The sequence below is a fragment of the Triticum dicoccoides genome, chromosome 1B (genome assembly GCF_002162155.2).
Source record: "Triticum dicoccoides isolate Atlit2015 ecotype Zavitan chromosome 1B, WEW_v2.0, whole genome shotgun sequence".
In the NCBI taxonomy this organism is placed as follows: domain Eukaryota; kingdom Viridiplantae; phylum Streptophyta; class Magnoliopsida; order Poales; family Poaceae; genus Triticum; species Triticum dicoccoides.
Window position 1 is genome coordinate 249,197,528 of NC_041381.1, and position 10,702 is coordinate 249,208,229.

General features: G+C 44.2%; 3 protein-coding genes across 3 annotated transcripts; all 3 read left to right on the top strand.

Moving 5' to 3' along the window:
- The first annotated feature begins 3,231 nt into the window (after positions 1-3,231).
- Positions 3,232-5,350, top strand: LOC119330349 (NADH-ubiquinone oxidoreductase chain 3). Its single transcript, XM_037603458.1, has one exon. It carries the CDS (start codon positions 4,972-4,974, stop codon positions 5,326-5,328), a length of 357 nt encoding a protein of 118 aa, XP_037459355.1. The 5' UTR covers positions 3,232-4,971; the 3' UTR covers positions 5,329-5,350.
- Positions 5,286-5,781, top strand: LOC119330338 (ribosomal protein S12, mitochondrial). Its single transcript, XM_037603448.1, has one exon. The coding sequence runs from the start codon at positions 5,373-5,375 to the stop codon at positions 5,748-5,750; it is 378 nt and encodes a 125-aa protein (XP_037459345.1). The 5' UTR covers positions 5,286-5,372; the 3' UTR covers positions 5,751-5,781.
- A 117-nt stretch (positions 5,782-5,898) lies between these two features.
- LOC119330330 (putative ATP synthase protein YMF19) lies at positions 5,899-7,747 on the top strand. The gene has a single exon (XM_037603438.1). It carries the CDS (start codon positions 7,073-7,075, stop codon positions 7,541-7,543), a length of 471 nt encoding a protein of 156 aa, XP_037459335.1. The 5' UTR covers positions 5,899-7,072; the 3' UTR covers positions 7,544-7,747.
- The last annotated feature ends 2,955 nt before the right edge of the window (positions 7,748-10,702 follow it).

Sequence of the window (10,702 nt, forward strand, 5' to 3'; positions counted from 1 at the left end):
GGCTGGCTTCTTATGTGAAGAGAACGGATGGAGAAACAGATGCGCGAAAGAACTAGTCCCTTGGAAAGCTTCGTTTTCCTAACCCAACCTAAGCATAATGAGCTGGTTATTTGAGTATCGAAGCTGTCGAGTGTTCCATTCTTTCGTATGTAGACCCCAGCGAAGAAGGAGAATCAGAAATGGAACTAGTCGAACACGCATAAGATACCGGTTTTAGGCATAACCCCGGGTTAAATAAAGTAGTAAAGGAGCCCAATCTAGCTAAAGAGGGGCTTCTCCGCCACCATAACCAACTAGCTACGTAGATGAATTACCCTTGCGTTCAGCTATCAAACCCATCCACTAGAGCTTGAACCCATGCTTGCTCAAACCATCTGTTTTCTCTTCTAACGAGCATGGCTTCCCTGTCACCTACACTAGAGACGTCTCAACAGTTTAGTTTATTCATAAGCCTAGTACACAAGGAGGGTTTTAGCACACACTAGCTGTACTGTAGTATGATCTGGTATCAGCTGCTGTCTCTCCTTGCTATTATAGTGTAGTATAGGTCGCCTCAAACTCAAAAAAAAACGGGTGCACAGTTCTACTGCGTCTTATCGAATAGTGCTTTTGAGTCAAAGTGCAATCACCATTTCATGTACACCATCTTTGTCAATATCTGCAATTACCTGTAGAAAGAATGTGAAAAACAACTCAAGGTCATTTACAGAACGAACAGCAAAATATAAGCAAAAGGATACAAAAGGTTCACTTACTGGGGTGGACAAGATGTGAGCATAGATGCTCACGTAATCTTCCGCTTTCTCATGTTCTTGTTCTGTCCAGTCCTCATCTCCCCACATGGATTCATCAACATAGTCATCATAATCATAATTGTACTCATCAGGCTGTTCTTCTGCATCCCGAAACAAATCAAATGATGTATCAGCGTCATCCTCTAGAGGCTCGCTATTTTCAACAGTGGCTGCTCCTGAACGAGCTGCTCATGCTCAGGCGGCAGCTCGTTAAGATCAAAGTCGTGGTTGTTCATCATGGAGACCTGGACCCCTGCAGGTGCCGTTTTCCCCGCTGCTTGGCTCCCACCAGAGAGAGATCCCATTTCCGTTTTTCTAGAGCAAGCTGGAAGCGTAGACCCATACCTTGTACTCTCATTCTTTCGTTTTAGCTAGCCATAATGGTATGTGCTTTGAAAGGTAGTTCTTTTTACTAGAAAGTACTTACAGAGGGCACTGAGGCGCAGCCTCGAGCTAGGCGAGATTCTCTATTGTTGCTTCTTATTAGCCAGATCCCGCACCAGGTTTTCCAGGCGGAACAGTTCCGGGATCTTATGAATCTGTGACCAGACGTGAATCTGTTTCAGAACCACAGATCGCGGGTTAGCCATCCCGTCGTAAGGCTTCTTTACACGCCATGGTTGCGGAACAACCACGGCCCTTCTTCCATGAGCTTCTGCCAGTCGCCAAGGCAGAAAACTGGAACAACAAACAGGTTGTCCTCCACCGCTCGGAACGCCACACCTTGTGCCATGTTCCAAGCGAACTGCATCGTTGAGAAAAAGGATTGGCTACTGAAGGGATGCGGCGTGGCCACTTTCGCAAGGGCCATCCACCGACCCTTCTACTATCGGTTTTTAGTATTGGCTACTACTATACTAGCTACTCACCTATCGGTCTAATGAGCATACTTGGAGAAAGGAGAACTTCCCGCCTATAATGTTGGGTTGGCAACCTACCCATTCGTTGAAGTACTTCCTTCATACGGCCCAAAGAAAGGCGGCTAAGCCGTCTTAGTTCGTGAACAATGACCCAGGTGCATAAACAGGTGCATAAAAAGGAAATCAAGTTTGGGAAATGGTACCTGGCTAGTATTTATGCCGAAATCTAGTGACATTATTTACTATTACTATAGTCAAGAAGTAAAGAGTAAAGGCTTTGGCCATTGGCAACGCTTACCTAACTTCTCACTTAAATGTTTACTCGCGTTACTGGTATTCAATAAAAGAAGGAAACCATGGTACCTACCTCCCTCCCTTACTTGGTAATCTAAGAACCCTTCAGGGGGGGAGCAAGAGATCTTCCATACCAACATTTTGTTCGCCACCCCTGCTTCCTCCTCCACTTGAGCTTGTGCAGCAAATCTACTTTATGCTTAGGCCAGGTCCTGCAAGTAAAGAGAAGTAAATATTGGAAACATGGGTATCTAGTTTATTTTATTCAACGGCTGAGTAATTGAAATTCCTTGCTTCTTCAAGCAGGAGATTCCGAGTACCGGGTGTCGTCAGACTCCCATTCTATTACCTTTGTGCCAAGAGCACGTTAAGCTGCCTGGGCTGTTCCGCTACCGGCGTGTAAAGAAGCTCCGCCTAACGGCTAAACCAATGAATTTCTCTCCTTAAAGGAATCTACTTCCCTGACTGTCAACTACTCGCTTCTTCACCGGTATCACACCCGCGCCAGACTGAACAGCAGAGTTAGAACCCAACCAAATACGATTCTTGTATTATCTTACCGAAATTCGGATCCATTTGGCTCCAAAGGAGCAAGCGCGGGAGTTCTAATAGGACTTTGAGACTCGAAAAATCCTGCGGGCTGCTGAGAACAGAGAGAAGTAGTTGCAGAGAGGTTTGATAGGGTTAGGCAGATGCCCCATTATTCGTAAACAAGAAGAAATCCAGATTAGTTTGATGGAGTTGTGGCTTAGCACAAGCATGGTGTCAATGTGGTTCCTCTCGACTAAACACTTAAACAATTGGATCCAGTAGGGTTCAATAGAGGTATGGTATCGGCAACCTTTTAGGGAGCTATATTCTTTGGAATAAGATAGCTGCCCAGAGCTTGCGACGTACCTACCCCCTGGGCGTAGATAGAATTAGGTAAGATAAAAATCGATTGGAAAGTCCTAAATTAGACCAATTCAATTCCGTCTGCTAGAATAAGAAAAAAGTGCTTCCGAATTTCTCTCATCCTTTATAATGAGAATTTCTCTTTGTTCAGTAATAAGTTAATCTTGCAATAAAACACTCTTGCTTGGAAGGTATGGTAAAGGTAAACTGTTTCTATTTTTTGATCTAAAAAAGAGAGTGCTAAAGGAGTCATTCAGAAGTGAGTGAAGGGGCAAAGCTCATTTCTTTCATTCAGGAATGGACACTGGACCAGAATGAAATGTGGGAATATCGGGATTGGCAGATTTTTTATATTGAAATAAAAAAAACTCAACACGACTAGTGAATTCAAATTAGAGTCACTTGCGGATTTCTTCAAATTGTTGTAGTGTAGTATTGTGGTTTTTCAGTAAAGACCCCGACCTATAAATATTCACAGCCCGGCTCATACGGGCGGACAATATTCACCCAGAGCCCCGTTGCGACCGCAATGCTGTTCTTGAAGGACCTTACCTTAGAGCAAAAAAAAGGGCATAGAAGTTAGGAAGACTACTGACGTAGGGCGGCGGGTGAGCTCAACCTCGAACCAAACAAGCAACGGATTGAGCAACTAGCGCGAAAGCCGTTGCGCGTTAGCGCATCCGTTTTCTTGCTCCATCGTTATTAGTTTCTATTCTCTCCCTGCACGAACCTCGGTCCAATCAATTTGTTTGGAATTGGGGTTAGGACCGGTTAGAACTCCCAGTTCCCGATCGGAGGTTTGAGCTGCTATGGCAAGCTTTTTTTCCGAATAGTGGGTATGGGGAACCCACCGTACCAACACGATTGGCTGGTGTTGCTGATACCGGACCCGTTATAACCCCGATTGGAAGGGCAGGCCAGTCTGAGGCTCTGGGGATGCGAGGCCATTGAAAGTGAGTATCCCATATTCTATGACGGAGATAGAGCATTAATTGCAGTTTTCACCCCACCTTAACGACCGAGCGAGGGATGAAATCTTTCGACGACTAGGGAGGCGTCACCCGAGGCCGATTCCAGTGGATCACTATAGAATCTTCTAGAAGCAGGTTCTCCGGGCACTATGGTAGGACGTGGATCGATCATGACGAGAATGGACTTCTCCGTCATGTAATGGTTTAGAAGAGTCACGGTCCTGTTCCCCGCCGGGCTTTTTCCCTTCTCGACTAGACGAAGGAGATATTCATTCCATTCAGGCAGGTGAGGAAGGGCGGCGTCGGCTTGACCCTGTCTTCTCTCTTGGTCGGGTCGGAGGCTAAGTTTCTCATTCAGTGGTGAGGTGTTCATAGAAAGCAAGGCCTCGCCCAACGAGTGGCGGATTTGGTTTGGATGGGGTCTCGCTTGGACGCTGGGGAGATCCATAGATCTGGATAGAGTCTTTCTCGCTCAGTAAAGAAGAGTACGCGCGCTACGGCTTACGCAGTGGATCTTCGGGCAACCAACCCGGCACATCCAATTCCGATCAACAACTTGGAGGTATGGCTGAGTGGCTTAAGGCATTGGTTTGCTAAATCGACATACAAGAAGATTGTATCATGGGTTCGAATCCCATTTCCTCCGGCACGGAAGTAGAACGGGCGGGCGAAATTACGTGAGAGAAAGAACCTCAGATTGATGGAGTCCGCCGTCGGACAGAATAGCTGCTTAGTGACTAGGAGCGGAGCGCCCCTTTCTTGTTCTTGGTGGCGTCTATAGCGAAGAAGACCTTCCCGAACGAGGGCCGTCCAGTCCCTGGCCGGCTCTCGGTTCTTGAGCAAGCTCCTCCACTGCAGGTAGGATGCTCATAGATGAAGAAAAGAGACTTTAGGCAAGTGGTTCTGGTAGCTCAGCTGGTTAGAGCAAAACAAGCAACGGATTGAGCAACTAGCGCGAAAGCCGTTGCGCGTTAGCGCATCCGTTTTCTTGCTGGACTGCAAATCCTTTTTTTCTTGTTTTAGTGGGAAGAGCAAGGGGCATTGCCCTGGAAATCCTTCAGTGGTTCGAATCCACATCTGAGCGTCTTTTTTTCGGTATGCCGCTCCGCGAGCAAGGAGCGCCGCGAGGAGAGCGAGAGAACGAAGTGGGCTTTGGTGATGTCGGAATTTGCACCTATTTGTATCTATTTAGTGATCAGTCCGCTAGTTTCTTTGATTCCACTCGGTGTTCCTTTTCCATTTGCTTCCAATAGTTCGACCTATCCAGAAAAATTGTCGGCCTACGAATGTGGTTCCGATCCCTCCGGTGATGCCAGAAGTCGTTTCGATATACGATTTTATCTGGTTCCTATTTTATTTATTATCCCTGATCCGGAAGTCACCTTTTCTTTTCCTTGGGCAGTACCTCCTAACAAGATTGATCTGTTTGGATCTTGGTCCATGATGGCCTTTTTATTGATTTTGACGATTGGATCTCTCTATGAATGGAAAAGGGGTGCTTCGGATCGGGAGTAACCACTTTAGAAAGGGCAAAGGGGGGAAGGACATAGGAAAGAGGGATGCCTACAAAAAATCAATTGATTCGTCATGGTAGAGAAGAAAAACGGCGCACGGACCGTACTCGAGCTTCGGATCAATGTCCCCAGAAGCAAGGAGTATGCCTGCGTGTTTCGACGAGAACACCGAAAAAACCTAATTCAGCTCTACGTAAGATAGCAAAAGTACGGTTGAGCAATCGACATGATATATTTGCTCACATTCCAGGCGAAGGTCATAATTCGCAGGAACATTCTATAGTCTTAGTCAGAGGAGGTAGAGTGAAAGATTCGCCAGGTGTGAAATCCCATCGTATTCGAGGAGTCAAGGATTTGCTGGGAATTCCGGATCGTAGAAAGGGAAGATCTAAATATGGTGCAGAAAGACCTAAATCGAAATGAATGGAAGATGCCTCTGGAACTTTTGGGTTCTTTTTTGGGGGCGATATGGAAGCAGCTAGCTCCCTTTCCCTTATTACGTTACCATTTCTCTCCGCTATTCTTCGCAAATTTCATTGAGAGGAATCAGCAAAGAAAAGAAATCTTCTCCGGGTGACAGGGCCGCCCCGGCAGCGTGGCTTCTCTGCCGAGCAGGAAGCCACAAAAAGCATTGTGCTCTTGTAACTGATCTTTTAGTAGGCTAAGTTGCCGAATTCTGAAATCACTACAGGCACAGTGCAGGAAATTGTGGTCCTCAAAACAATGTGTCCCCATGATCATTTTACATCACGATATCTTTTTCTTCCTCATTCTTATTTTGGTTTTCGTATCACGGATGTTGGTTCGCGCTTTATGGCATTTCAACGAGCAAACTAATCCAATCCCACAAAGGATTGTTCATGGAACTACTATCGAAATTATTCGGACCATATTTCCAAGTGTCATTCTTTTGTTCATTGCTATACCATCGTTTGGTCTTGCGTTGACAGTACTAATAATGGCATTTGTTGTCTTATTCGGAGTTCAAGGAATAGCCTTTCATCTTGGGAATGAGAATGTCGCGGATCTCAATGTTCTCGTCATGACCAATGCTCCTAACGGGGGTGACTTTCCCATAGACCAACCTCCCGTTGGCGGACTACCAGACCTCCAGCAGGAAATGGCGCACGCCGCCCATCCCGAAGACATAATTGCGGAGTTGACTTCCAAGGTTGAAAGAATATTTCACGAAGTAGGCACTCCTCTTCCTTTAGAGGAAGGTGAATCTGCGCGATCGTTCACTGAAAATCATGTATTGTGGAATAGTGAGGGAGGAGATACTCTTCAACAAATCTTCTCCGATTATACGGAAGCCGGGGACGCAAGCGAATTCGTCGCAATAGCCACCAATCTGGCGAAGCGGTTTCGCCGCGCCGAGCTCGGTGAACCGGATTCTCCCGACCCCGATGCGCCTTTGGAAGAGCAGGAGGCTCATTCCACGGGATCCCCTGAAAGCACAAAAGCAAATGATGGGGCGAACGAGGAAGGCCCGTCTTCTTCGCGGAAGCGTAAAAGGTGGGATGATGATTCGGGGTCCGAAGATGATGATTCGGGGGGCCCCGGGGAATCTCCAGATCCAGTGGAAATCGTTTACGAAGGGGATGCACAAGGGTACAACTGGGAGGGGAATTAGGTTGGCCGCCAACTTCGCCTGCCTTTCTATCTGAGTTCTTCCCTCTTGATGCTTTCGAACGACTCCTAAATTTCACAAAATCCTTTTTTTCTTATTTGAAATCCAAATCGAAATGCCTCAACTTGATAAATTAACTTATTTCTCACAATTCTTCTGGTTATGTCTTCTCCTCTTTACTTTTTATATTCTCTTATTTAATAATAATAATGGAATACTTGGAATTAGTAGAATTCTCAAACTACGGAACCAACTGCTTTCGCACCGGGGGGGCGAGATCCGGAGCAAGGACCCTAAGAATCTGGAAGATATCTCGAGAAAAGGTTTTAGCACCAGTCTCTCATATATGTACTCCAGTTTATCCGAAGTATCCCAATGGTGTAAGACCGTCGACTATTTGGGAAAAAGGAGGAAAATCACTCTGATCTCTGATTTCGGAGAAATAAGTGGCTCACGAGGAATGGAGAGACAGATTCTCTATTTGATCTCGAAGTCCTCATATAACACTTCTTCCAGTCGGATCACTTGTTGGAAAAACATAATGCTCACACATGTTCCACACGGGCAAGGAAGCATAATATCATGAAAGCCGTCTGATAATCTTTCTATAGGTTCCCCGAAGAGAATGGAAAAATCACAAAAACACTTTCTATATGTTCTGTTATTTCGAGATTCGAAGAAGCAAGCAAGTTTTTCATATAGCTGTTTCCTGTGTAGTGATCTCTGTTCGTGGAGATCATGAGGCCCCTGATACCCTGTGGTACGGGGGGGTAGAAGAGTGGGCATGTGGGCTTCTATCAAAAGAGGAAAAGATACCGCTATCGCTATGCTCATATCTCCCTTCCCTCCTCCAGGTGAGAAGCTGGTGTTGAGAAATGACATCCAATCTTTTGGTATCGATCATATATTCTAGGTGGATCACTTTTTTTCTTCAACTGAAATGGGCTGATCTAGTGTTTTTAAATGACCTTCCCCGATCAGAGAAGGGCAAGAACTCTCTTGAACAGTGAGGAGCACAACGATTTGTGCTCTGAGCGATACAGCTTCTGTAAAGGAGTACAAGGTGCTGTGCTAATAAAAGGAGAAATGAGATAAGGAGCAGTAAGGAGGATAAAAGAAGTAGAGTTAGGTTCTTGTGTGTAATCGATATGTCTCCCGGGAGAAAACCCTCTATCAACACAACTATCCGAACACCTATAGCTAGCTTGCTTTAGCTCCAACTACTGCTAGCTTTACCTGCAACGCAACTATCTTCCGAAAAACGAGTTGTTCGTTGCCCGACGCGGCTCTGGCTCTGCCTGCCTGGCACTAAAGCATCTATAGATTGAGGATTTGCCTATGTACCATCATCCGTCCTCTAAGTAATATGTATTCTTCCTCTAAGGTTCCCCCTCTAAGGAGGGTTGTGTAGTATTTAGCTTACAAGGATTGACTCGACACCATCGATGCGTAGTCTATCAATCAATTTAATGGGACTTATTTATATGCCTGTTACGAGGGGAATCTGCCTGTTATTCAATCTATCTCTTCAATCTGCTTACTGGTTTCCTTCTCGGCCAATGGAACATCTATTGCTTCCTAATCTGGAACTGAACTAAACAGAAATCTTGGTCAAGTATTGGGAAAAGGAAAGAGGCCCTTTTCTTTTTCAAAACTAAGAAGGAGATGTGCATAGCGTTGTAAAGATCGGCAGAAGAGGAAGGGTGCAGTTAAGTTACAACATCTTCTGTTTCCAAGTCGATAGGCTTCTTTTGATAAAGGAAACTATTCCTCTGCTCGCTATACTCAAACCCTTGCCATTTCCTCGATTCCCGTTGAGAAAACAATCGATTGACCATTTTACCCGTTCCTCCCGTGATTGACCTTGGGGATTTTTGTCCCGCTAAATTCAGCCCTTTTGATTACTTTTGCTTGCCTCAAAGGAAACTTGCTGCCGAATGTAGAGAATATGAGATGAGCTTTCAAGATCTATCTTATTATTACGGTACCACCTAGATCTATCCTTGCTTTTATGCCTAGCTAGGGGCGTTAAACGATAGCGCTTGTTGCGAGGCAACCCAATTTTATTTTGTGTTTTTGTTTTTGCTTCTGTTTAGGAATAAATAACCCATCTACCTTCTGTTTGGATGTGGTTTTATGTTTTAGTTAGTGTTTGTGCCAAGTAGAACCTATAGGATAACCTACGATGATAGTTGATTTGATTCTGCTGAAAAACAGAAACTTTGCACGCACAGATTTAGGTATGATAAATCACATAATTGTGCTTTTGCGTTGATTCTTTTTGCTGACAATCAATAAACAAATTTTCCAGGACTTCCTATTTTGGTAGAATTTTCAGAGTTCCAGAAGTTTGCGTTAGTTACAGATTGCTACAGATTATTTTGTTTTTGACAGATTCTGTTTTTCATGTGTTATTTGCTTATTTTGATGAATCTATGGCTAGTAAAATAGTTTATAATCCATAGAGAAGTTGGAATACAGTAGGTTTAAAACCAATATAAATAAAGAACGAGTTCATTACAGTACCTTGAAGTAGTCTTTTGTTTTCTTTCTCTAACGGAGCTCACGAGATTTCTGTTGAGTTTTGTGTTGTGAAGTTTTCAAGTTTTTGGTGAATTCTTTTGATGGATTATGGAACAAGGAGTGGCAAGAGCCTAAGCTTGGGGATGCCCATGGCACCCCCAAGATAATCCAAGGACACCAAAAAGTCAAAGCTTGGGGATGCCCCGGAAGGCATCCCCTCTTTCGTCCACTTCCATCGGTAATTTACTTGGAGCTATATTTTTATTCACCAACATGATATGTGTTTTGCTTGGAGCGTCTTGTATTATTTGCGTCTTTGCTTGTTAGTTTACCACAATCATCCTTGCTGTACACATCTTCTGAGAGAGCCATATATGATTTAGAATTTGTTAGAATACTCTATGTGCTTCACTTATATCTTTTGAGCTTGATAGTTTTGCTCATAATACTTCACTTATATCTTTTGAGCATGATAATTTTTGCTCTAGTGCTTCACTTATATCTTTTAGAGCATGGTGGTGGATTTGTTTTAAAGAAACTATTGATCTCTCATGCTTCACTTAGATTATTTTGAGAGTCTTTAATAGCATGGTAATTTGCTTAATGCTAATATACTTGGTGTTCAAGATATGTGAAACTTTCTTTTGAGTGCGTTGAATACTAAGATAAGTTTGATGCTTGATAATTGTTTTGAGATATGGAGGTGATAATATCAAAGTCGTGCTAGTTGGGTGATTATGAATTTGAGAAATATTTGTGTTGAAGTTTGCAAGTCCCATAGCATGCACGTATGGTTAAACTTGTGTAACAAATTTGAAACATGAAGTGTACCTGGCTTGTGCATCCTTATGAGTGGCGGTCGGGGACGAGCGATGGTCTTTTCCTACCAATCTATCCCCCTAGGAGCATGCGCGTAATACTTGATTTTTGATGACTTCTAAATTTTTGCAATAAGTATATGAGTTCTTTTGACTAATGTTGAGTCCATGGATTATACGCACTCTCACCTTTCCGCCTTTGCTAGCCTCTTCGGTACCGTGCATTGCCCTTTCTCACCTTGAGAGTTGGTGCAAACTTCGCCGGTACATCCAAACCCCGTGATACGATACGCTCTATCACACATAAACCTCCTTATATCTTCCTCAAAACAGCCACCATACCTACCTATCATGGCATTTCCATAGCCATTCCGAGATATATTGCCATGCAACTTCCACCATCA

Bases quoted from the DNA above. Each gene is read 5' to 3' on its own strand.
- LOC119330349 (XM_037603458.1), top strand. From the start codon at position 4,972: ATGTCGGAATTTGCACCTATTTGTATCTATTTAGTGATCAGTCCGCTA.
- LOC119330338 (XM_037603448.1), top strand. From the start codon at position 5,373: ATGCCTACAAAAAATCAATTGATTCGTCATGGTAGAGAAGAAAAACGG.
- LOC119330330 (XM_037603438.1), top strand. From the start codon at position 7,073: ATGCCTCAACTTGATAAATTAACTTATTTCTCACAATTCTTCTGGTTA.